The following is a 26,898-nucleotide window of genomic DNA, read 5'->3' as shown; positions in this document are numbered from 1 at the left end:
GTGTCATTATTAACCCAATGTGTCATTATTAATCCAATGTGTCATTATTAATCCAATGTGTCATTATTAATCCAATGTGTCATTATTAATCCAATGTGTCATTATTAATCCAATGTGTCATTAACCCAATGTGTCTTCAACTCCAGTTGAAATGTAAACACTTCAGGAACACAGGTCTTTAGCAGGAAGCATGTGACTGGGGGAGATGGAGCACGATGTCCCACGGAAATGAATGACAGCATTTTATGACACAATTCCATTGGCATTTGATTGCCACTGGCATCTCCACGCCTGCAGCCAAGTCCATGGTGAGAGAGACACCCTAGAGTTTCTGACATGTCCACCTTGTAACCCTGTCATTCATCTCTGCAGGTCCAGTCCACCTTGAAGCTTCATCGTTCACCTCTGACCTGCGAGACACAATCAACATCTGCTTGAACAGAACAGTAAAAGGTGCAGAGGAAACATTAATAGACTCAACATTAAAGTGGAACATTTCTGACTCACACATTATAGCAACAACGGCTCTGAGTGACCTCCACAGCAAATGAGAAATGCATCAGTGGCTGTGTCCCAAATGGCACCCTATTCCCTATATAGTGCACTACTTTTGTCCTATGATCCCCATGCTATAGGCCCCGGTCAAAAGTAGTGCACTATATAGGGAATAGGTTTCCATTTGGAGCGTAGCCTCAGTGACTCATAATGCTGCTGGGCTGTGGTGGAGAACCAACCAATGCTGTTAGTATTCTCCCCCTGTCTAGAATATTCTAAGTCTGACTGGAGAAAGTGTCTAATAAGTCATCTTAACTGGCTTACTGGCTGCAAGTAGGGGTTACTCTAAATATGTAGATTTAATTCAATTGGATTCAAACTGGGTCACATGGCTATTAAACGTGCCAAGTTAAAGAGCAGAGGAAGCCAGTCTGAAGTTAGAGAGGAGAGGAAGCCAGTCTGAAGTTACAGAGCAGAGGAAGCCAGTCTGAAGTTACAGAGCAGAGGAAGCCAGTCTGAAGTTACAGAGCAGAGGAAGCCAGTCTGAAGTTACAGAGCAGAGGAAGCCAGTCTGAAGTTACAGAGCAGAGGAAGCCAGTCTGAAGTTACAGAGCAGAGGAAGCCAGTCTGAAGTTACAGAGCAGAGGAAGCCAGTCTGAAGTTACAGAGCAGAGGAAGCCAGTCTGAAGTTACAGAGCAGAGGAAGCCAGTCTGAAGTTACAGAGCAGAGGAAGCCAGTCTGAAGTTACAGAGCAGAGGAAGCCAGTCTGAAGTTACAGAGCAGAGGAAGCCAGTCTGAAGTTACAGAGCAGAGGAAGCCAGTCTGAAGTTACAGAGCAGAGGTAGCCAGTCTGAAGTTACAGAGCAGAGGAAGCCAGTCTGAAGTTACAGAGCAGAGGAAGCCAGTCTGAAGTTACAGAGCAGAGGAAGCCAGTCTGAAGTTACAGAGCAGAGGAAGCCAGTCTGAAGTTACAGAGCAGAGGTAGCCAGTCTGAAGTTACAGAGCAGAGGAAGCCAGTCTGAAGTTACAGAGCAGAGGAAGCCAGTCTGAAGTTAGAGAGGAGAGGAAGCCAGTCTGAAGTTAGAGAGGAGAGGAAGCCAACTTAACAACTGTGGGAAGCATTGGAGTCAACATGGGGCAGCATCACTGTGGAATGCTTTCAACACCTTGTAGAGTCCATGCCCTGATGATTTGAGTCTGTTCTGAGGGCAAAATGGGGTGCAACTCAATATTAGGAAGGTGTTCCTAATGTTTTGTACACTCAGTGGCGATACGCCCTATAACTGTAAAGAAACATGGTTATGTCTATTGTCTCTACAACTGTAAAGAAACATGGTTATGTCTATTGTCTCTACAACTGTAAAGAAACATGGTTATGTCTATTGTCTCTACAACTGTAAAGAAACATGGTTGTGTCTATTGTCTCTACAACTCTAAAGAAACATGGTTATGTCTATTATCTCTACAACTGTAAAGAAACATGGTTATGTCTATTATCTCTACAACTGTAAAGAAACATGGTTATGTCTATTGTCCCTACAACTGTAAAGAAACATGGTTGTTCCTTCTCTCTGTGTGGACTGATTGGAGGTAAACATGGTTCTTCTCTCTCTGTGTGGATAGATTACAGGGTAAACATGGTTATTCTCTCTCTGTGTGGATAGATTACAGGGTAAACATGGTTCTTCTCTCTCTGTGTGGATAGATTACAGGGTAAACATGGTTCTTCTCTCTCTGTGTGGATAGATTACAGGGTAAACATGGTTCTTCTCTCTCTGTGTGGATAGATTACAGGGTAAACATGGTTCTTCTCTCTCTGTGTGGATAGATTACAGGGTAAACATGGTTCTTCTCTCTCTGTGTGGATAGATTACAGGGTAAACATGGTTCTTCTCTCTCTGTGTGGATAGATTACAGGGTAAACAGACATTGACAGCAGCAGAGCCCCCTCCAGACTCCCTCAGCATGTCATCTGCCTGCCTCAGCTACCTCTCTGAGTGGTGTGTGTGTGTGTGTGTGTGTGTGTGGTGTGTGTGTGTGTGTGTGTGTGTGTGTGTGTGTGTGTGTGTGTGTGTGTGTGTGTGTGTGTGGGTCTGTTTATCTGTGAGTGGTGTGTTTCTCTCTCTCTGTGTCTGTCTTTCTGTTTGCATCGACTGTCCATCACATCAGGGTGTCTCTCTGGGCTTTTTAACAACACTGATTGGTTAGAGATGTAATTGACTGTCTCCTAGCTGAATGTCACATAAAACACATCAAAACAACAATCACTGAACGGAGGGGAGGAAGGTGCCCTGTGTCATATTCCACAGGTAATGATATCTAACAAACACCACAAGACATTTCCCTTCATGACAGCAGCAGCTGTCGTTGCCGTGCGCCTGTCTAGCACTTTGAGAAACCATCTAACAATCTATCCACAGAGCTTTACCAATATGCTTTAACGTTTAACAGTCAAACAATAGAAAACAAACACAAAAACATCTCATCATTTAAGCAGGTTAATGTTATGTTACCACCTGACTTTGAGGAGGTACGACACACAACTAAAACCATGTCAGCAATTCTGTCTGTCTGTCTGTCTGTCTGTCTGTCTGTCTGTCTGTCTGTCTGTCTGTCTGTCTGTCTGTCTGTCTGTCTGTCTGTCTGTGTAAAATCTGTGGTGTTGATGCCATTAGCAGTTTAAAAGGTAGGACCGACCACTTAATGGAAAAAGTTCCTCTGACCTTAAAAATGGATTAACGGCTAAATCAATTTCCTGTGTGCTGCTCCAGCCACTTGAAGCATGTAACTAACTGTATCTGCACTTTTCAAAGGTCAAACGTCTTTTAAATGTCTTCTGCCTTTTCCTTTCCTACACGCTTCAAGTTAGAACCAATTCTACACATTTTTCAAATGAGATGCGGGAACTTTCGAAGTACAATGTCAGAAATGTACAGGATGGTTTTGAATGACAACATCCTAAACATTTGGGGATAAAAAGCCAGAAGGTATCTCAGTGGATTGGCCGACGTCACTGTGTGGATGAGAATAATACGCTACTTCTCCTAACTTGGTATGAAATTTAATATGTCAGTTGGGTATATAACAATATTTAGATGGTCTTGTTTCTCTTTGAATGTCCCAAAAACACAAACTTCAGAAACTAAAATAGACTGAATACTTGTTAGAATTTGATGAAGACATTTTTATAATGGGTTTTTCATTCTTGTTAGAATTTGATGAAGACATTCTTATAATGGATTTTTCATTCTTGTTAGAATTTGATGAAGATATTCTTATAATGGATTTTTCATTCTAAATGAAAATCAGAAGAAGTGGATTTAATCTTTGATAGTTTAGTGCAGTATTTGTAATTATCCTAGTCTTAAAGAAGGATAGGGGATTGATTTGCCCACGTCACTATTTTCAATAATCCATTGGTTTCTTTTTGCTCTAAGAAGCAGAAACGGAGAGCTGTCAACGGATAGAGGAAGATCCCTCGTCTCCTGGGGAAAGAAAAGGCTGTTTTCTCCCCATCAGCAGATCTGTTGACGTCTGTCCTGTTAGACATGACCTGTAGGAACGAGACGTTACTCCACGGACGCTGATGCAGCAGGAAATAGACATTTCTCCATTGGAGGCAGATATAGAGCATCAGTGATGCTTTAGGTGAAACCCCAAGCACAAAGCAACATCTTTATGATCTAATACTACATTTATGTAATAAGAAGAAAAAAATACTTCATAAATGTTTTATTCTGATTAGTTTTGAATGGCCCATGAAAACAATACAACAAAGATAGTCAACACCTCGAGACAGACAGACAGACAGACAGACAGACAGACGGTAAATTAATATCAAGAATCCACAGAAGAAATGTCTATTGTACCACAAAGTAGCCCTGTCTGAACAGAACTGATTTATCCACAAAGTAGCCCTGTCTGAACAGAACTGATTTATCCACAAAGTAGCCCTGTCTGAAACAGAACTGATTTATCCACAAAGTAGCCCTGTCTGAAACAGAACTGATTTATCCACAAAGTAGCCCTGTCTGAAACAGAACTGATTTATCCACAAAGTAGCCCTGTCTGAAACAGAACTGATTTATCCACAAAGTAGCCCTGTCTGAAACAGAACTGATTTATCCACAAAGTAGCCCTGTCTGAAACAGAACTGATTTATCCACAAAGTAGCCCTGTCTGAAACAGAATTGATTTATCCACAAAGTAGCCCTGTCTGAAACAGAACTGATTTATCCACAAAGTAGCCCTGTCAGAAACAGAACTGATTTATCCACAAAGTAGCCCTGTCTGAAACAGAACTGATTTATCCACAAAGTAGCCCTGTCTGAAACAGAACTGATTTATCCACAAAGTAGCCCTGTCTGAAACAGAACTGATTTATCCACAAAGTAGCCCTGTCTGAAACAGAACTGAGTCATCTAGCATTACTGAGCAAGACACATGGTCCTGTAGAAACCTCTGGAGCTTCATGTTGGAGCTAACAGCTGGCTAATTAGGAAGGAGATGTAGAGAGGTCCAATGAGATGCTCAGTCAGGCTGCAGTCAGTGGCACACAAGTCTACTGTAGCAAGGAGCCGAATCAACCACCAAAACAACAGGCCGATTTCAACAGAACATAGACCTTAACCCCACCTCACCCTCAACATCCATCTGTACATGATTTACAGTGTTCTGACATGTGGTCTACGCTGTAGTGTCCTGACTCCTGACATGTGGTCTACGCTGTAGTGTCCTGACTCCTGACATATGGTCTACGCTGTAGTGTCCTGACATGTGGTCTACGCTGTAGTGTCCTGACATGTGGTCTACGCTGTAGTGTCCTGACTCCTGACATGTGGTCTACGCTGTAGTGTCCTGACATGTGGTCTACGCTGTAGTGTCCTGACTCCTGATATGTGGTCTACGCTGTAGTGTCCTGACATGTGGTCTATGCTGTAGTGTCCTGACTCCTGACATGTGGTCTACGCTGTAGTGTCCTGACATGTGGTCTACGCTGTAGTGTCCTGACATGTGGTCTACGCTGTAGTGTCCTGACTCCTGACATGTGGTCTACGCTGTAGTGTCCTGACTCCTGACATGTGGTCTACGCTGTAGTGTCCTGACATGTGGTCTACGCTGTAGTGTCCTGACATGTGGTCTATGCTGTAGTGTCCTGACTCCTGACATGTGGTCTACGCTGTAGTCTCCTGACATGTGGTCTACGCTGTAGTCTCCTGACATGTGGTCTATGCTGTAGTGTCCTGACTCCTGACATGTGGTCTACGCTGTAGTGTCCTGACATGTGGTCTATGCTGTAGTGTCCTGACTCCTGACATGTGGTCTACGCTGTAGTGTCCTGACATGTGGTCTATGCTGTAGTGTCCTGACATGTGGTCTACGCTGTAGTGTCCTGACATGTGGTCTATGCTGTAGTGTCCTGACTCCTGACATGTGGTCTACGCTGTAGTGTCCTGACAATGTGGTCTACGCTGTAGTGTCCTGACTCCTGACATGTGGTCTACGCTGTAGTGTCCTGACTCCTGACATGTGGTCTACGCTGTAGTGTCCTGACTCCTGACATGTGGTCTACGCTGTAGTGTCCTGACTCCTGACATGTGGTCTACGCTGTAGTGTCCTGACATGTGGTCTATGCTGTAGTGTCCTGACATGTGGTCTACGCTGTAGTGTCCTGACTCCTGACATGTGGTCTACGCTGTAGTGTCCTGACTCCTGACATGTGGTCTACGCTGTAGTGTCCTGACTCCTGACATGTGGTCTACGCTGTAGTGTCCTGACTCCTGACCTGTGGTCTACGCTGTTGTGTCCTGACATGTGGTCTACGCTGTAGTGTCCTGACATGTGGTCTACGCTGTAGTGTCCTGACATGTGGTCTAGTCATTCCTGGAAACCTTTGCCCAGCACACTACATCCTGAATGACATCTATCTCTGCGTGTTGCAGTCCTGAACAATTTAATTAACCTGCAAATCAGGCCCTTTCCCCGTCCCTGTATTTACTAGGAGGGTATTATGGATGTTTCCCAGAACGAATAAGACAGAGCTCTTGACGGTTTACCTGAGCCTGTGGTTTTAATTTCTCCCTTCCTGACAGTAAAAAGCCTTAAAACTAGATGTGTCATTTGCTGCTTTTGACAATACACCATGGCATTTTCTACTGTCTGTCTACAGGACACTGAGATCATTCATTCGGTCGGTCGGTCGGTCTCAGGAGATAGGCAGTGGCTAATTAGGCCATGACTTCGGTCCCAAATGGCACCCTATGGGCCCTGGTCAAAAGAAGTGCACTATATAGGGAATAGGGTGCCATTTGGGCCAAACAGTGCATTTGGAAAGTATTCAGACCCCTTGACTTTGTCCAATTTTTGTTATGTTACAGCCTTATTCTAAAATGGATTAAATGATTTATTTTCCTCATCAAACTACACACAATACCCCATAAATATCTAACGCAGGAGTGACTTCAGGACAAGTCTCTGAATGTCCTTGAGTGGTCCAGCCAGAGCCCAGACTTGAACACGATCGAACATCTCTGGAGAGACCTGAAAATAACTGTGCAGCGACGCTCCCCATCCAACTTAACAGAGATGAGAGGATCTGCAGAGAGGAATGGGAGAAACTCTCCAAATACAGATGTGCCAAGCTTGTAGTGTCATACCCAAGACTCAAGGCTGTAATCGCTGCCAAAGGTGCTACCACAAAGTACTGATTAAAGGGTCTGAATACTTAAGTAAATGGGATATTTCAGGGTTTTATTTTCTTTAGAAAATGTGCAAACATTTCTAAAAACCTGTTTTTGGTTAGTCATTATGGGGTATTGTGCTTCTACACCTGCATTGCTTGCTGTTTGGGGTTTTAGGCTGGGTTTCTGTACAGCACTTTGAGATATCAGCTGATGTAAGAAGGGCTATATAAATACATTTGATTTGATATTGTGGGTAGAATGATGAGGGAAAAACCAATTAACTCCATTTTAGAATAAGGCTGTAACATAACCAACTGTGGGAAAAGGGTCTGAATACTTTCTGAATGTTTCTCTTCTGTCTCAGAGGCCTCTGTGTGCTGAGGAGGAGGGTTGAACAGATACATTCTATAGACACAACACAGTGCCACAATCAATGTTCTGATGCTCGGTAGGATGGCTGTGTTGGCTGGGGGCATTTACATAACCCTGTCTAATCGTTGCTGTTGACAAGACTCCAGGAAGAAGGACCAATGTGTGTGTGTGTGTGTGTGTGTGTGTGTGTGTGTGTGTGTGTGTGTGTGTGTGTGTGTGTGTGTGTGTGTGTGTGTGTTAGCTGCTACAGTATGCTAGTAATGAGTGTCTTTGAGCTGACAAAGCTAGCCAAGTGCACTTGGTGGTTGATATTGCCCTCCTGCATGGCATGCCAAGCAAGCAGCAGGCAGCAGAACATCTCTCTGAGGGCAGGACAGGGGGAAGTGAATGGAGCTGAGCAGAGCAGACTGACAGCAGTATAGACAAGGGCAAGACAAGGAGACAGACGACAGCATTGACAGGGGAGTGACAGACGACAGCACTGACAGGGGAGTGACAGACGACAGCACTGACAGGGGAGTGACAGACGACAGCACTGACAGGGGAGTGACAGACGACAGCACTGACAGGGGAGTGACAGACGACAGCACTGACAGGGGAGTGACAGACGACAGCACTGACAGGGGAGTGACAGACGACAGCACTGACAGGGGAGTGACAGACAACAGCACTGACAGGGGAGTGACAGACAACAGCACTGACAGGGGAGTGACAGACAACAGCACTGACAGGGGAGTGACAGACAACAGCACCTCCAGGGGAGTGACAGACAACAGCACTGACAGAGGAGTGACAGACGACAGCACTGACAGGAGGACCGACAACAGTGTCACTGTCGCTCAAAATGACTGCACACACACACTGAAGGCAGAATGCTGCCTGCCTCCTCTACAGTATAATAGAGCCTGATAGAGCCCTCTGCTGGCCAACAGTTTGATTTCCTGCCTCCTCTACAGTATAATAGAGCCTGATAGAGCCCTCTGCTGGCCAACAGTTTGATTTCCTGCCTCCTCTACAGTATAATAGAGCCTGATAGAGCTCTCTGCTGGCCAACAGTTTGATTTCCTGCCTCCTCTACAGTATAATAGAGCCCGATAGAGCCCTCTGCTGGCCAGTTTGATTTCCTGCCTCCTCTACAGTATAATAGAGCCTGATAGAGCCCTCTGCTGGCCAACAGTTTGATTTCCTGCCTCCTCTACAGTATAATAGAGCCTGATAGAGCCCTCTGCTGGCCAACAGTTTGATTTCCTGCCTCCTCTACAGTATAATAGAGCCTGATAGAGCCCTCTGCTGGCCAACAGTTTGATTTCCTGCCTCCTCTACAGTATAATAGAGCCTGATAGAGCCCTCTGCTGGCCAACAGTTTGATTTCCTGCCTCCTCTACAGTATAATAGAGCCTGATAGAGCCCTCTGCTGGCCAACAGTTTGATTTCCTGCCTCCTCTACAGTATAATAGAGCCTGATAGAGCCCTCTGCTGGCCAACAGGTTGATTTCCTGCCTCCTCTACAGTATAATAGAGCCTGATAGAGCCCTCTGCTGGCCAACAGGTTGATTTCCTGCCTCCTCTACAGTATAATAGAGCCTGATAGAGCCCTCTGCTGGCCAACAGTTTGATTTCCTGCCTCCTCTACAGTATAATAGAGCCTGATAGAGCTCTCTGCTGGCCAACAGTAGAGTGCTTTGATCTCCTGCCTGAAGAGGGATTTACGGTGCTCATATTTGAGGAAATTAACCACATTTGCTGAGATTTATCTTGTCTGTCAAACAACTGTCAAAAAAGTTGTAAATTACTTAAAACTGACCACCTAAAATGTACAACAATTTACAGTAAAGGTAATCAGTGTAAAAACCACTGTTGTGTTCTCTCTCTCTCTCTCTCAAGCTCCGCTGTACCTGAGTGAACGTTCAGGGGAGAGGTGTTCAGGAGAAGTTCAGAAGGCCAGCTGAGGTGTAGAAGCCGGTGCAGTCGGTAGAATATCTCTGGGAAATCTGGACAGCATTCAGATCAAACTCCCCAAAATGGTACGACCCAAAACTCTACATTAAGAACAAGACAAGAGAGTTAGAACAGTACTATTAATCTGAGTGTTATTGTGTGTCCCAAATTACACCCTGTTCCCTATATAGTGCACTACTTCTGACCAGAAGAAGTGCACTAGATAGTGAATAGGGAGCCATTTGCGACACACCCTGGGAAACCACTACTAACATTGTTATGTGAATCTCCTGTTTAAACTTGAAGTAGTCCTACATGTCCGTGTTGTGAACTGGAACAGAGTTTTGATGGAAGTTCTGGTTATATAGATACAACTACAGGATAACAAAAACATTACTCTGCTTAAATTCCACTCCACGACCATCAACAGAATGACAAAACTATGAGCCCTCTCTCTCAAAGATGGCGTTACTGTGGTTACTAGGGCTTCCCGAGTGGCGCAGCGGTCTAAGGCATCACTACAGACCCTGGTTCCATTCCAGGCTGTATCACAGCGGTCTAAGGCTCCCTGCCTGTGCCATTAAACCCCTACAACTCATCCAGAACGCCGCAGCCCGTCTGGTGTTCAACCTTCCCAAGTTCTCTCACGCTCCTCCGCTCTCTCCACTGGCTTCCAGTTGAAGCTCGCATCCGCTACAAGACCATGGTGCTTGCCTACGGAGCCGTGAGGGGAACGGCACCTCCGTACCTTCAGGCTCTGATCAGTCCCTACACCCAAACGAGGGCACTGCGCTCTGCTCGCCTCCCTACCTCTGAGGAAGCACAGTTCCCACTCAGCCCAGTCAAAACTGTTCGCTGCTCTGGCACCCCGATGGTGGAACAAGCTCCCTCACGACGCCAGGACAGCGGAGTCAATCACCACCTTCCGGAGACACCTGAAACCCCACCTCTTTAAGGAATACCTGGGATAGGAAAAAGAAATCCTTCTAACCCCCCCCCCCCATAAAAAAAAGATATAGATGTACTATTGTAAAGTGGTTGTTCCACTGGATATCATAAGGTGAATGCACCAATTTGTAAGTCGCTCTGGATAAGGGCGTCTGCTAAATTACTTAAATGTAAATGTAAACTACAGACCCTGGTTCCATTCCAGGCTGTATCACAGCAGTCTAAGACACTGCATCTTAGTGCTAGAGGCATCACTACAGACCCTGGTTCCATTCCAGGCTGTATCACAGCAGTCTAAGGCACTGCATCTTAGTGCTAGAGGCATCACTACAGACACCCTGGTTTGATTCCAGGCTGTATCACAGCGGTCTAAGGCACTGCATCTTAGTGCTAGAGGCATCACTACAGACCCTGGTTCCATTCCAGGCTGTATCACAGTGGTCTAAGGCACTGCATCTCAGTGCTAGAGGCATCACTACAGACCCTGGTTCCATTCCAGGCTGTATCACAGCGGTCTAAGGCACTGCATCTCAGTGCTAGAGACATCACTACAAACCCTGGTTTGATTGCAGGCTGTATCACAGCGGTCTAAGGCACTGCATCTCAGTGCTAGAGGCGTCACTACAGACCCTGGTTCCATTCCAGGCTGTATCACAGCGGTCTAAGGCACTGCATCTTCAGTGCTAGAGGCGTCACTACAGACCCTGGTTCCATTCCAGGCTGTATCACAGCGGTCTAAGGCACTGCATCTCAGTGCTAGAGGCATCACTACAGACCCTGGTTCCATTCCAGGCTGTATCACAGCGGTCTAAGGCACTGCATCTCAGTGCTAGAGGCGTCACGACAGACCCTGGTTCCATTCCAGGCTGTATCACAGCGGTCTAAGGCACTGCATCTCAGTGCTAGAGGCATCACTACAAACCCTAGTTCGATTCCAGGCTGTATCACAACCGGCCGTGACTGGGGAGTCCCATAAGGCGGCTCGCAATTGGCCCAGCGTCGTCCGCGTTTGGCCGATGTAGGCCGTCATTGTAAATAAGATTTTGTTCTTAACTGACTTGCCTAGTTAAATAAAAGGTGAAACATTATTATTATTATTTATTTTTTTATAGGGAACACATGGTACTGCCAGAGACTCTCCAGGGACATTCTTATCATGTTGCTTCTCAAATGGCACCCTATTCCCTGCACTACTTTTGACCAGGGCCCATAGGGTTCTGGTTAAAAGTAGTGCACTATATAGTGACCAGGTCCCATAGGGGTCTGGTTAAAAGTAGTGCACTACATAGGGAATAGGGTACGCAGTACACAGTGCCTTCGGAAAGTATTCAGACCCCTTGACTTTTACTACATTTTGTTACATTACAGCCTTATTCTAAAACGGATTAAATACAACAGTTTCCTCATCAAATCGACACACAATACCCCATAATGACATCACAATACCCCATAATGACAAGCAAAAACTTTTTTTTTGAAATGTTTCACATAAGTATTTAGAGCCTTTGCTATGAGACTCAAAATTGAGCTCAGATGCATCCTGTTTCCATTGAACCCCATGGTCACTCTGACAGAGCTCCAGAGTTCCTCTGGGGAGATGGGAGAACCTTCCAGAAGGACAACCATCTCTACAGCACTCCACCAATCAGGCATTTATGGTAGAGTGGCCAGACGGAAGCCACTCCTCAGAAAAAGGCACATGACAGCCCACTTGGATATTACATTTGTAAAAAACAAAACACATTTAATATACATTGATTAGATCCTTTCAACTGCCTGAGTCAATACCCCATAATGTCAAAGTGAAAACACGCTTTTAGAAATGTTTCCAAATGTATTGAAAATGAAATACAGAAATATCTAATTTACATAAGTATTTAAACCCCTAAATTAATACATGTTAGAATCACCCAGCGATTACAGCTGTGAGTCTTTCTGGGTAAATCTCTAAGAGCTTTCTACACCTGGATTGTACAATATTTGCACATTCTTTTTAAAAGTCTTCAAGCTCTGTCAAGTTGGTTGTTGATCATTGCTTGACAGCCATTTTCAAATCTTGCCATAGATTTTCAAGGCGATTTTAGAGTAAACTGTAACTAGGCCACTCAGGAACATTCAATGTCTTCTTGGTAAGCAACTCCTGTGTAGACTTGGACTTGTGTTTTAGGTTTTTGTTCTGCTGAAATGTGAATTTGAACCAGGTTTCCCTCTAGGATTTTGCCTGTGCCTAGCTCTATTCCGTTTATTTTTAAATCATAAACTCCCTAGTCGTTGCCGATGACAAGCATACCCATAACATGATGCAGCCACCACCATGCTTGAAAATATGAAGAGTGGTACTCAGTCATGTTGTATTGGATTGGCCACAAACATAACGCTTTGTATTCAGGGCAAAAAGTTCATTTCTTTGCAACATTTTTTGCATTTTTACTTTATTGCCTTGTTGCAAACAGGATGCATGTTTTGGAATATTTTTATTCTGTACAGGCTTCCTTTTCACTCTGTCAACTAGGTTAGTATTGTGGATTAACTATAATGTTGTTTATCCATCCTCAGTTTTCTCCCATCACATCCATTAAACTCTGTAACTGTTTTAAAGTCACCATTGAACTCATGGTGAAATCCCTGAGCGGTTTCCTTTCTCTCTGGCAACTGAGTTAGGAAGGACACCTGTATCTTGGTAGTGACTGGGTGTATTGATACACCATCCAAAGTGTAATGAATAACTTCACCATGCTCAAAGGGATATTTAATGTCTGCTTTTCTTTTCTTTTCACCCATCTAACAATAGGTGCCCTTCTTTGCAAGGCATTGGAAAACCTCCCTGGTCTTTGTGGTTGAATCTGTGTTTGAAATTCACTGCTCGACTGAGGGACCTTATACAGATAATTGTATGTGTGGGTTACAGAGATGAAGTAGTCATTCAAAAATCATGATAAAACACTAAGCACATTTTTACTACTAAAGTTATTTAGACTTGCCATAACAAAGGGGTTGAATACTTATCGACTCAAGACATTTCAGCGTTTCCTTTTTAATGAATTTGTAAAATAATTCAAAAAACATAATTCCACTTTGACATTCTGGGGTATTGTGTGTAGGCCAGTGACAAATAAAATCTCTATTTAATCTATTTTAAATTCAGGCCGTAACACAACAACATGTGGAGAATGTCAAGGGGTATGAATACTTTGTGAAGACACTGATCATTGGACCTAATGAGGAAATGGAGGCTGATTCCCAGTTCTAACAACTCATAACATTCTACATTCTTAAGCATAATAAAATGTCATTGATCTTTTCAGTTATGGTTGGTTGGAGGGATCAAACCCAGCGTGTTGGGTTGGACTGGGACTTTAGAGTTGTCTGTCAGGAATATATTTCAGGTCCAATCAACACTCTATTCCAGTGTTTCTTAGTCATGTTCCTGGGGACCCAATAGGTTTGATGATGAGCTGATTAGTGGAATCAGGTGTGTAGCGCGAGGGCAAAAACTAAATTGTGCAGTGCATTGGGCCCCCAGGGCTCAGTTTTTCTAAAGTAATCTGGATTTGCCTATCGGATGGTATTAAGTATTAAAAGCATTGACAGACAGACAGACAGACAGACAGACAGACAGACAGACAGACAGACAGACAGACAGACAGACAGACAGACAGACAGACAGACAGACAGACTTTTTCCTTTATTTAATTAGGCAAGTCAGTTAAGAACAAATTCTTATTTACAATGACGGCCTACACCGGCCAAACCCGGACGACGCTGGGCCAATTATTCGCCTCCTTAAGGGACACCCAATCACGGCCGGTTGTGATACAGCCTGGATTCGAACCTGTAGTGACGGCCTCTAGCACTGAGATGCAGTGCCTTAGACCACTGCGCCACTCGGGAGCAGAACGGTCCCCATTCAAGTCAATTATTAATTTGTTCGATTCATAATATTTATAATAGGATTAAATACATATATCCTGATAGGCTAAATCCAGATAGATAACTTTGGAAAAACTGGGCCCAGGACTAGAGCACTGCTCTATTCAGACAGACCACACCAGGAATATACTCTTGTAGTTTTTACATTTTACCACCAGAGGGCAGCTAATCCACATGGAACAGAGCCAGAGGTATAGTTGCATCACCTACCTGGCTACCATCTTACTGACTGAATGAACTGGCTACCATCTTACTGACTGAAGGAACTGTCTACCATCTTACTGACTGAAGGAACTGTCTACCATCTTACAGTGGCAGTTCTAGACCATTTCAACTGGGGGGCCAAGCTGGGGCCAGTTGTACTGTTAGAGGGGCCAGTTACATTAGATGTCATTGTTGTCATATTGTTTTCTTCACTGCATTGCAAGCATTAGTTATGTAAAAATTATTTCATACTCCACATTTAGGGGGGCCACAAGGGGGTCCAAAATTGTTGTCACAGGGGTACTGGCCCCCCCTGACCCCCCTCCAGAACCGCTAGTGCCATCGTACTGACTGAATGAACAGTCTACCCTCGTACTGACTGAAGGAACTGTCTACCATCTTACTGACTGAATGAACTGTCTACCATCTTACTGACTGAAGGAACTGTCTACCCTCTTACTGACTGAATGAATGAACTGTCTACCATCTTACTGACTGAAGGAACTGTCTACCATCTTACTGACTGAAGGAACTGTCTACCATCTTACTGACTGAAGGAACTGTCTACCATCTTACTGACTGAATGAACTGTCTACCATCTTACTGACTGAATGAACTGTCTACCATCTTACTGACTGAATGGACTGTCTACCATCTTACTGACTGAATGAACTGTCTACCCTCTTACTGACTGAAGGAACTGTCTACCATCTTACTGACTGAAGGAACTGTCTACCATCTTACTGACTGAAGGAACTGTCTACCATCTTACTGACTGAAGGAACTGTCTACCATCTTACTGACTGAATGAACTGTCTACCATCTTACTGACTGAATGAACTGTCTACCATCTTACTGACTGAATGAACTGTCTACCATCTTACTGACTGAAGGAACTGTCTACCATCTTACTGACTGAAGGAACTGTCTACCATCTTACTGACTGAATGAACTGTCTACCATCTTACTGACTGAATGAACTGTCTACCATCTTACTGACTGAAGGAACTGTCTACCCTCTTACTGACTGAAGGAACTGTCTACCCTCTTACTGACTGAAGGAACTGTCTACCATCTTACTGACTGAATGAACTGTCTACCATCTTACTGACTGAATGAACTGTCTACCATCTTACTGACTGAAGGAACTGTCTACCATCTTACTGACTGAATGAACTGTCTACCATCTTACTGACTGAATGAACTGTCTACCATCTTACTGACTGAATGAACTGTTTACCATCTTACTGACTGAATGAACTGTCTACCATCTTACTGACTGAATGAACTGTCTACCATCTTACTGACTGAATGAGTGTTGCTAAATAAATCTGACTGAGTGAGTGAGTCTGCTAAATAAATCTGACTGAGTGAGTGAGTCTGCTAAATCTTACTGTATTATGTAAGCCCCGGAAGGCTTTATGTTTTCCTGGAATGTTCCTATTGCTTCTGAGAATAGTCGTTCCACCCAAAATATTATGGGCGTAATAGTCAAGAATAAAGATAACCGACAAAAACATATTATTGCTCAATATAGGAGAGAAATGATGTCCTATGAGACAGATAACACACTCAGGTAAAAGGTACCACCAGGATGTTTATTTGTTTGGTGTGTTTGACCTCTGACCTTTAATATGTTCCTGGCATCGAAGGCCTCCCGCTCCTTCATGTTCTGCCTTCCTCCTGCGGCTTCGGCTGGAAAACACACAACAAAAGATAGGTAAACCCTGAGCACCACGGGTAAACCCTGAGCACCACGGGTAAACCCTGAGCACCGGGGGTAAACCCTGAGCACCGCGGGTAAACCCTGAGCACCGCGGGTAAACCCTGAGCACCACGGGTAAACCCTGAGCACCGGGGGTAAACCCTGAGCACCGGGGGTAAACCCTGAGCACCACGGGTAAACCCTGAGCACCACGGGTAAACCCTGAGCACCACGGGTAAACCCTGATACTGAGAGCGTTGTTGTTTCCAAAATAGATATATTTGGGTGTTTTTGGAGCCTTTGTTGGTGTTTTATCTGAGCCTCTGCACAACGAGCATGAGGAAGTCTATCGCTGGTGGGGTATATTTCTCACAACCAAGTAAAAAAAGGTGTCTGTACACTTAGAACACGTCATTTACATCCAAAATACAGATTTGGTTAACAAAAAGGTGAGCTTTCAAAAAGGTCCTTTGACCCTAATGAACAAAACACACACATCTAGTGTATTAGGTGGACAACTCTACTTATAAAATCTAAAATGTGGGTTAACGAGGTTTAGTGGAGTTCACCGTCAACCATACCGTTTATTACAACACCGTTCAAACCAGGTGGATATCCCTATGAACTGTACTGGGAGATATGATCCTAAATGACTCTCTCTCTCTCTGAAAAACACAAAACAAATGACAGCCTTACCACCACCACCCTGATTTGTCAATGTCCCTGTCTTTTATGTAATAGCTGTGATTCTAACAACATAATGCTGACCATTCATCTGGTATGCAGCAGTGACGTAACTAAAACACTGCATTCTGAGCAATTCCCCCAGTCAACAACAAGAGCAGAACCAATAGTAACCTTCCCTCTCTCTCCCTCCCTCCCTCCCCTCTCGCTCGCTCTCTCTTTGGCCACAACTCTGTTTGTGTGCAACAGGGCAGAGTGTTTTCCAACAGCAGTGACAAGGGGTTTCATTCAGTTGGCCGTGGATCAAGTCCAGCCCTAGTTCTTTCACGCATGAGTTTACACAGGGTTGGCCAGCTGAGAGACTGGCCAACAACACAGGGCTGGCCAGCTGAGAGACTGGCCAACAACACAGGGCTGGCCAGCTGAGAGTGTCCAAGAGCACAGGACAAAGGGAGGGGTCTGTCCAAGAGCACAGGACAAAGGGAGGGGTCTGTCCAAGAGCACAGGACAAAGGGAGGGGTCTGTCCAAGAGCACAGGACAAAGGGAGGGGGGTCTGTCCACGAGCACAGGACAAAGGGAGGGGGGTCTGTCCACGAGCACAGGACAAAGGGAGGGGGGTCTGTCCAAGAGCCCAGGACAAAGGGAGGGGGTCTGTCCAAGAGCACAGGACAAAGGGAGGGGGTCTGTCCAAGAGCACAGGACAAAGGGAGGGGTCTGTCCAAGAGCACAGGACAAAGGGAGGGGTCTGTCCAAGAGCACAGGACAAAGGGAGGGGTCTGTCCAAGAGCACAGGACAAAGGGAGGGGTCTGTCCAAGAGCACAGGACAAAGAGAGGGGGTCTGTACAAGAGCACAGGACAAAGGGAGGGGGTCTGTCCAAGAGCACAGGACAAAGGGAGGGGGTCTGTCCAAGAGCACAGGACAAAGGGAGGGGGTCTGTCCAAGAGCACAGGACAAAGGGAGGGGTCTGTCCAAGAGCACAGGACAAAGGGAGGGGTCTGTCCAAGAGCACAGGACAAAGGGAGGGGTCTGTCCAAGAGCACAGGACAAAGGGAGGGGTCTGTCCAAGAGCACAGGACAAAGAGAGGGGGTCTGTCCAAGAGCACAGGACAAAGGGAGGGGTCTGTCCAAGAGCACAGGACAAAGGGAGGGGTCTGTCCAAGAGCACAGGACAAAGGGAGGGGTCTGTCCAAGAGCACAGGACAAAGAGAGGGGGTCTGTCCAAGAGCACAGGACAAAGAGAGGGGTCTGTCCAAGAGCACAGGACAAAGGGAGGGGTCTGTCCAAGAGCACAGGACAAAGGGAGGGGTCTGTCCAAGAGCACAGGACAAAGGGAGGGGTCTGTCCAAGAGCACAGGACAAAGGGAGGGGTCTGTCCAAGAGCACAGGACAAAGGGAGGGGTCTGTCCAAGAGCACAGGACAAAGGGAGGGGTCTGTCCAAGAGCACAGGACAAAGAGAGGGGGTCTGTACAAGAGCACAGGACAAAGGGAGGGGGTCTGTCCAAGAGCACAGGACAAAGGGAGGGGGTCTGTCCACGAGCGTCCACTAAAACTCTGTTTACTACTTCTGGAACAGGGACTGGGTCGCTCCTCTTCTCAGTTCACTGCAGCTAGCGACTGCAACGAGCTGCAACAAACACTCCAATTGGACAGTTTTATCTCAAGCTCTTCATTCAAAGACTCAATCATGGACTCTTACTGAAAGTTGTGGCTGCTTTGCGTGATATATTGACTCCGTGGTCCCGTGTTCCTCAGTTGGTAGAGCATGGTGTTTGCAACGCCAGGGTTGTGGGTTCGATTCCCACGGGGGACCAGTACGGGAACAAAATGCATGTATGAAAAATGTATGAAATGTATGCATTCACTACTGTAAGTCGCTCTGGATAAGAGCGTCTGCTAAAATGTAAATGTAAAATGTCAAATTGTTGTCTCTACCCTGTTGCCCTTTGTGCTGTCTGTGCCCAATAAACGTTTGTACCATGTTTTGTGCTGCTGCCATGTTGTTGTCATGTGTTGCTGCGAAAAATAAAAATGTTATTTTATTTTTATAAACATTTTTATTTTATAAAAATATATTTTTTAATTCATATATTTTTAATCCTAGCCCCCGTCCTCGCAGGAGGCCTTTTGCCTTTTGGTAGGCCGTCATTGTAAATAAGAATTTGTTCTTAACTGACTTGCCTAGTTAAATAAAGGTTAAATAAAATACATTTAAAAAAAATGTAAAATCTAGGGGTTGTTGTTGTTGTTATGGTTGTTGCTACATCGTGTTGTTGACATGGGGTGGTGTGTTCAGATGTCTGTCTGTTTCACTAATGTGATTATGCTGTGACTCCATGTCCATCTTTATGCTGACTGACTGTGTCCAGTGACTCTGACTTAATGTCCATCTTTATGCTGACTGACTGTGTCCAGTGGCTCTGACTTAATGTCCATCTTTATGCTGACTAACTGTGTCCAGTGGCTCTGACTTAATGTCCATCTTTATGCTGACTGACTGTGTCCAGTGGCTCTGACTTAATGTCCATCTTTATGCTGACTGACTGTGTCCAGTGGCTCTGACTTAATGTCCATCTTTATGCTGACTGACTGTGTCCAGTGGCTCTGACTTAATGTCCATCTTTATGCTGACTGACTGTGTCCAGTGACTCTGACTTAATGTCCATCTTTATGCTGACTGACTGTGTCCAGTGATTCTGACTTAATGTCCATCTTTCTGAGTGGGAGGAGAATGAGGGAAACAGGCTCATATTATTAGGAGGATACTATGGGTCAGTTTTAGACAGTGGAAAGCCTGCTTTGAAAGAACAGTGACACTTATTTAGCATTTTCATTTCAAGTATGTGTGTGTGTGTGTGTGTGTGTGTGTGTGTGTGTGTGTGTGTGTGTGTGTGTGTGTGTGTGTGTGTGTGTTTGTACTCTAGTAAGTGTCCTTATTTTCAAGCTGAAGCTCCAATACACATACCTAAACACACATCAGTGATGGCCATAGACAAAACCACTTTCTTCATCCTACCTGAAGCATCCTTCCTGAACAGAGTGTTCATCACCGTGCCGTGCAGTTTCACTCTGTCCCATTCTCTGACCATCAGCCCTGAGGAAACAAAGTGGTCCACCAGCCGCTCCACAATGGCCTGCAGCCTGCACAGCAGTCAACACAGACAGTCAACACAAGAGTTAGTTGTTGTTACCTGGGAGCAACCCTCTCACACGGTTGACATCCTAATGATGAACATCATTTTAATCTACTAATTATCACTCAATCTGTCATTAAAAAAGTAAACTGTAAAACTACATGGTATTTACAGTGCATTCGTTAAGTACTCAGACCCCTTGACTTTTTCCACATTTTGTTACGTTGCAGACTTATTCTAAAATTGACTACATTGTCCCCCCCAAAAATCTACACACAATACCCCATAATGACAAAGCAAAACAGGTTTTTAGAAATGTTTGCAAATGTATTAATAATGTAAAACTGAAATATAACATATACATAAGTATTCAGACCCTTTACTCAGTACTTTGTTGAAGAACCTTTGGCAGCGATTACAGCCTCAACTCTTATTGGGTATGACGCTACAAGCTTGGCACATCTGTATCTGGGGAGTTTCTCCCATTCTTCTCTGCAGATCCTCTCATTCTGTCAGGTTGGATGAGGAGTGTCGCTGCACAGCTATTTTCAGGTCTCTCCAGAGTTCAATCGATCAGGTTCAAGTCCGGGCTCTGGCTGGGCCACTCAAGGGCATTCTGTCATGCACTGACAACTGTGGGACCTTAGACAGGTGTGTGACTTTCTAAATCATGTCCTATCAATTGAATGTACCACAGATGGACTCCAATCAAGTTGTAGAAACATCTCAAGGATGATCAATGGAAACAGGATGCACCTGAGCTCAGTTTGGAGTCTCATAGCAAAGGATCTGAATACTTATGTAAATAACATATTTCCGTTTTTTTAAATACATTTGCAAATAATTTTTAAAAAACTGTCTTCGCTTTGTCATTATGGGGTATTGTGTGTAGATTGCAGAGGTTTTTTTGTTGTATTTAATCCATTTTAGAATAAGGCTGTGTTAAGGGGTCTGAATACTGAATACTTTTCCCTAAGGCACTGTATATAGTGCTTTTCAAGGAGCCAGAGTCACTGTGGTACAAACTGTGGTTAAAGAAAGAGACATGAGAGAATCCAACCCTCAAGAGAAGGAACCAGACTCTTACTTGTCCGAACCATCTTTCACTTGGACCTTGGCATACAGGACATCCACCATGGCTGGGTCATCGTTCATGTACTCAATCCCTGTGACCTCTAGCGGGAGAGGCTTCCCTTCTGTGATGGTCCTGAAACATAACATAATGTGTGTTACATTACATTTATTTGATTTTTTATTTGTATTTATTTATTTCACCTTTATTCTAAAATGGACTAACACCTCATATGCAGTCATCGACTCATGAAGTGCATCCCAACTGGCATCCTATTCCCTTAGGGCTCTGGTCAAAAGTAGTGCACCGATTTTTTATTTTTTTCACCTTTATTTAACCAGGTAGGCAAGTTGAGAACAAGTTCTCATTTACAATTGCGACCTGGCCAAGATAAAGCAAAGCAGTTTGACACATACAACAACACAGAGTCACACATGGAGTAAAACAAACATACAGTCAATAATACAGCAGAAAAATAAGACTATATACAATGTGAGCAAATGAGGTGAGATAAGGGAGGTAAAGGCAAAAAAAGGCCATGGTGGCAAAGTAAATACAATATAGCAAGTAAAACACTGGAATGGTAGATTTGTAGTGGAAGAAAGTGCAAAGTAGAAATACTGGGATGCAAAGGAGCAAAATAAACAAACAAATAAATAAATAAATACAGTAGGGGAAGAGGTAGTTGTTTGGGCTAAATTGTAGATGGGCTATGTACAGGTGCAGTGATCTGTGAGCTGCTCTGACAGCTGGTGCTTAAAGCTAGTGAGGGAGATAAGTGTTTCCAGCTTCAGAGATTTTTGTAGTTCGTTCCAGTCATTGGCAACAGAGAACTGGAAGGAGAGGCGGCCAAAGGAGGAATTGGCTTTGGGGGTGACCAGTGAGATATACCTGCTAGAGCGCGTGCTACGGGTGGGTGCTGCTATGGTGACCAACATGTTACTTGACATAACATAACATGTGTTACATGACATAACATAACATGTGTTACGTGACATAACATGTGTGTTACATAACATGACATAACATAATGTGTTACATGGCATAACATGTGTTACATAACATGACATAACATAATGTGTTACATGGCAAAACATGAGTTACATAACGTAACGTGTTACATGGCATAACATGAGTTACATAACATGACATAATGTGTTACTTGACATAACATAACATAATGTGTGTTACATGACATAACATAATGTGTGTTACATGACATAATGTGTGTTCCTGGCTCCAACTCCAATTTCTATACAATCCCTACAATCTAGATAGGGATAGTCCCTCCCTGTTTCAGTCTGTTTTCATCTGTTTGATTCCTAATGAACATGACCCAGTTGTCAGTCAGTCATACCTACTTGATAAAGTCCTGACAGTGCTGGAGTTGTTTACATGCTTGGGTCACTTCCAGGTCGTTCAGCAGAGCCAGGGTGCCGACTGTTAGATGGAGCTTAGCAGGGTTCTGGAAGATGCTTCCATCTACTCCGTGGTCCTTAACAAGAGAGGAGAGAGACCTGAGATGAGCTGACCGCACAGAGAAACGCTGTATGGTGAAGTTGCCCCTAGACACTGATCTTAGGTCTGTTTTGCATTTCCTCCACTAATGGTTGAGATTAGTATTGGGGGAAGAGGAAGCTGATCCTAGATCTGCACAATTTAACCCCAGAACCAGACAACCAGAGAAACTAAAACAGGGACCCAAGATCTCTGATAGCTATTCAGTCAATATAAACATGAATGGAATAGAGTCAAATCTCAAACTGGAGTTGGAGAATATTATGCACCATTTTACAGATTGTCATCCCTCCCATCCGCCACGCACCCACTGACACACACACACACACACGCACGCACGCACGCACTCACTGACACACACTCTTCCTTACCTGAGAACACTGCTCCAACACCTCCTCTTTAAACCTCAGGAATCCATCCTGAACTTGAGGGTGGTTAAGAGCGAACGACAGGAAGTGGGTGAACGGCTGCTTCTTGCGAAAGCTCTGCACCAGGAGCTCGACACGAGTCACGGCAGAGGACACCGCAGCCTTCTGGGAGCCAGTGATCACTGGAACAATGTGAGACCGTTATTGTGTGACTTTAAATGTGAGACTTTTATTTTGATATCCCATGATTCTAGCCCTTGGGAGAAGAGGTTCCTGGATAATGCTTCAGTCTTAAGTTTAGCGTGGTTGCTGGACCCACGTTCTTGGCTGACTCATTAATATGACTTGACTGCTGACAGAAAATCACTGAAATTCCCAGAGGTAGAGAAAGGAGAGTTTTGCTAGACTGGTCCCAGATCTGTTTGTGCTTGCATAGTGAACTCCTATAGTCATTGTTAATCACTTGCCTAGTTAAATAAAGGTTAAATAAAATAAAATAAAAACATTAAATATCTTGTAATTCCGACCATAGGAGTTGGTGAGACAGCACAAACAGTCATAATATGGGACCAGGCTACAGTGTTGCACCAGTATCGTTACTATAGACCTCTGGTTTGGGCTGGTCTCCAAGCTCTGGTCCAGGGCGTTACGTGCGGCCTGACCCTTCTTTAAGAAGGCTGAAAAAGGCTCAAGCCCTGGACCAGAGGTACTGGTCTCTCTGCTAATAAAACGGCACTCACCAATCTGCCCTTCCACTCCTTGTTTTGGAATGTCGATGTCTGTCTTTGTGTCTGCCTCTAGCCTTCTACGTGTCTCTCCTTTCCTTCCGATGATGTATCTGTTAAAAACAACCACACACTTCTCTGGTTAGTACACCGTATCCTTGATTTTCATTGAAGATGTACACATAGACCTAATGAAACACACACACACACACACACACACACACACACACACACACACACACAATTTGCCTAACATATTACACTGTTACCATGGTTACCACATGGATATTCAGTCAAAGAAATCTCTACAAGCCAGAATGTTGAATAAAATTATATTTAAATGTACTTTACCAGTTGCCCGTGCCGTTGGTCCTTTTGACGGCAGGAAGTGGAGATAAACACAGGAAAGGATGTTTAACCAGACTTTGTGGGGCGTCGGTCTGTATGACTCCGTCAGCTTGTATTCCTGCTACACTACATGGCCAAAAGTATGTGGACACCTGCTCGTCGAACATCTCATTCCAAAATCATGGGTATTAATATGGAGTTGGTCCCCCCTTGGCTGCTATGACAGCCTCCACTCTTCTGAGAAAGCTTTCCACTAGATGTTGCAACATTGTTGTAGGGACTTGCTTCCATTCAGCCGCAAGAGCATTAGTGAGGTCGGGCACTTATGTTGGGCGATTAGGTCTGGCTCGCAGTCGTTGGTTCAATTCATCCCAAAGGTGTTTGATGGGGTTGTGGTCGGGGCTCTGTGCAGGCCAAGTTCTTGCACACCAATCTCGATAAAACATTTCTGTATGGACCTCGCTTTGTGCACGTGGGCATTGTCATGCTGAAACAGGAAAGGGCCTTCCCCAAACTGTTGCCACAAAGTTGGAAGCACAGAATTGTCTAGAATGTCATTGTATGCTGTAGCATTAAGATTTCCCTTCACTGGAACTAAGGGGCCTAGCCTGAACCATGAAAAACAGCACCAGACTATCACTCCTCCTCCACCAAACTTTACAGTTGGCATTATACATTGGGGCAGGTAGCGTTCTTCTGGCATCCGCCAAACCCAGATTCGTCCGTCAGACTGCCAGATGGTGAAGCGTGATTCATCACTCCAGAAAACCCGTTTCCACTGCTCCAGAGTCTAATGGCAATGAGCTTTACACCACTCCAGCCGAAGCTTGGCATTGCGATCTTAGGCTTGTGTGAGGCTGCTCGGCCATGGAAACCCATTTCATGAAGTTCCCGAACAGTTCTTGTGCTGACATTGCTTCCAGAGACAGTTTGGAAGTCAGTAGTGAGTGTTGCAACCGAGGACAGACGAACAAAAAAATTAAAATAAAACTGGAATCTCAGTAATGAACAATACACACTAAAGCAGGCTAGACCAGCTCTGACTGCTTCAGCACTAGGCGGTCCCGTTCTGTGAGCTTGTGTGGCCTACCACTTCGCGGTTGAGCCGTTGTTGCTCCTAGATGTTTCCACTTCACAATAACAGCACTTACTGTCGACCGGGGAAGCTCTAGCAGGGCAGAAATTTGACAAACTGACTTGTTAGAAGGTGGCATCCTATGACGGTGCCACGTTGAAAGTCACTGAGCTCTTCAGGAAGGCCATTCCACTGCCAATGTTTGTCTATGGAGATTGCATGGCTGTGTGCTCGATTTTATACACCTGTAAACAACGGGTGTGGCTGAAATAGCCTAATCCTCTAATTTGAAGGGGTGTCCACATACTGTTGTAGATATAGTGTATGTGAAATGAGCATGGGCAAAGTGTGTATGTATTTTCAATCTTCTGATGCATGGCACGTAGCCAAACGTACCCAAACGTTGTCGACTGAACCACGTTTCCTCGCAATCAGCTGGAAGTGCTTGCGTCTTACTGCAAATTAAAAGTCGGCAACGTTCGGTCTCTGGTACGGTTACACTTGGCCATTGTTTACATATTGTGCTAAATGTTTACGTCACATGCGAATTGCGTGAAGTATTGAAACTACAAACCAACAGAACCATATACAGACCAGCGTACTGAAAGTCGGGCTAAAAACACTTCCCTGTGGACAACGGGTAAAGTAAGTCCAAATTAGGTTTAATCAACATTTTCATCTGTAATGGGACGGTTCGGAAATGTTGAGCTCACACGTTAGAGACGAGAGTGTGGGTCATCTACTCCCGGATTCTAAAATGGACTAACACCTCATATGCAGTCATCGACTCATGAAGTGCATCCCAACTGGCATCCTATTCCCTTAGGGCTCTGGTCAAAAGTAGTGCACCGATTTTTTATTTTTTTCACCTTTATTTAACCAGGTAGGCTAGTTGAGAACAAGTTCTCATTTGCAACTGCAACCTGGCCAAGATAAAGCATAGCAATTCGACACATACAACAACAGTGAGTTACACATGGAATAAACAAAACATACAGTCAATAATAGGGTGCCATTTAGGGTACATAGCCTACATGGTGTTTGTAACTCACTTGTAAAGAACACTTGGGACATCAATGGCACAGCTGAAACCTTTGTCATTCTGTTCTATGGAGTGGCTGTCACAGAACTCTTCTTCTTCATCAAACTGTTCACTTGCTAATCAAAACAACAAAGTGAATTTGTGAGATTGGCAAGAACATTTTGGTGTTCCATAATAGGTGCAGCAGGGACAAATAGGAGAGGAGACAGCTACATTTAGAGGAGACAAGTATCCCACAACACAATGTGGTGGTCAATTGGTCAGCTATAACTAGCTAAGTCTCAGTAGAATAAAGTCAATAATCTGGTAGTACTGTACAGTATTGTAGCCATCGGTCTTATCTAGCTAGCTAGCTATAGTTAGCTGGGGTTGTAGGGAGCTAGCTCCACTGAGGTAGAATGGCTAGCACTGAGGACCTAGCTACCTGGTGGTCCCATGTAGGAGTCGTCCTCTTCCCCCTCTTCATACTGGTCTTCTTTGATGGTATTTCTTCTGTATACTCTTCCACTTATGTTGATCAATGATGGACGTAAGATTTCCATTGTAGCAGTTATCTTGAATAGTAAATAAAACGATATATACTGTAGTGAATAGTAGCTGCCAACTATGTGTGGGATGTTAGGCTGTTTTGCGACATACGGCAGTTTGACGTAAA

General features: G+C 44.5%; 1 protein-coding gene across 2 annotated transcripts; it reads right to left on the bottom strand.

The window, feature by feature from the left end:
• Positions 1–26,898, bottom strand: LOC106592879 (activating signal cointegrator 1 complex subunit 1). 2 transcript variants are annotated; one of them, XM_045687455.2, is made up of 10 exons: positions 26,668–26,898; positions 26,254–26,359; positions 23,794–23,891; positions 23,057–23,235; positions 22,529–22,662; positions 21,183–21,302; positions 19,978–20,102; positions 16,199–16,266; positions 9,447–9,590; positions 1–410 (listed from the first exon to the last, which is right to left on the bottom strand). In XM_045687455.2, the coding sequence occupies exons 1-9, from the start codon at positions 26,783–26,785 to the stop codon at positions 9,474–9,476; spliced, it is 1,065 nt and encodes a 354-aa protein (XP_045543411.1). In that variant the 5' UTR covers positions 26,786–26,898; the 3' UTR covers positions 1–410; positions 9,447–9,473. The 2 variants fall into 2 exon arrangements, with proteins under 2 accessions (XP_045543411.1, XP_045543412.1); XM_045687456.2 differs by lacking the exon at positions 9,447–9,590 and having other exon boundaries at positions 162–410.

This window comes from Salmo salar, chromosome 01 (genome assembly GCF_965601325.2).
Source record: "Salmo salar chromosome 01, fSalSal1, whole genome shotgun sequence".
Classification (NCBI taxonomy): domain Eukaryota; kingdom Metazoa; phylum Chordata; class Actinopteri; order Salmoniformes; family Salmonidae; genus Salmo; species Salmo salar.
Note: the sequence above shows the minus strand (reverse complement) of the source record. Positions and strands in the feature narration are given on the sequence as shown.

Coding starts and splice junctions, on each gene's coding strand:
- LOC106592879 (XM_045687455.2), bottom strand. CDS start 26,785: ATGGAAATCTTACGTCCATCATTGATCAACATAAGTGGAAGAGTATAC. Junction 23,892..26,253: donor GTCCCAAGTGTTCTTTACAA/GTGAGTTACAAA, acceptor TGTTTTTAACAG/ATACATCATCGGAAGGAAAG. Junction 16,267..19,977: donor GTTCAGGAAGGATGCTTCAG/GTAGGATGAAGA, acceptor TGTGTTTTCCAG/CCGAAGCCGCAGGAGGAAGG.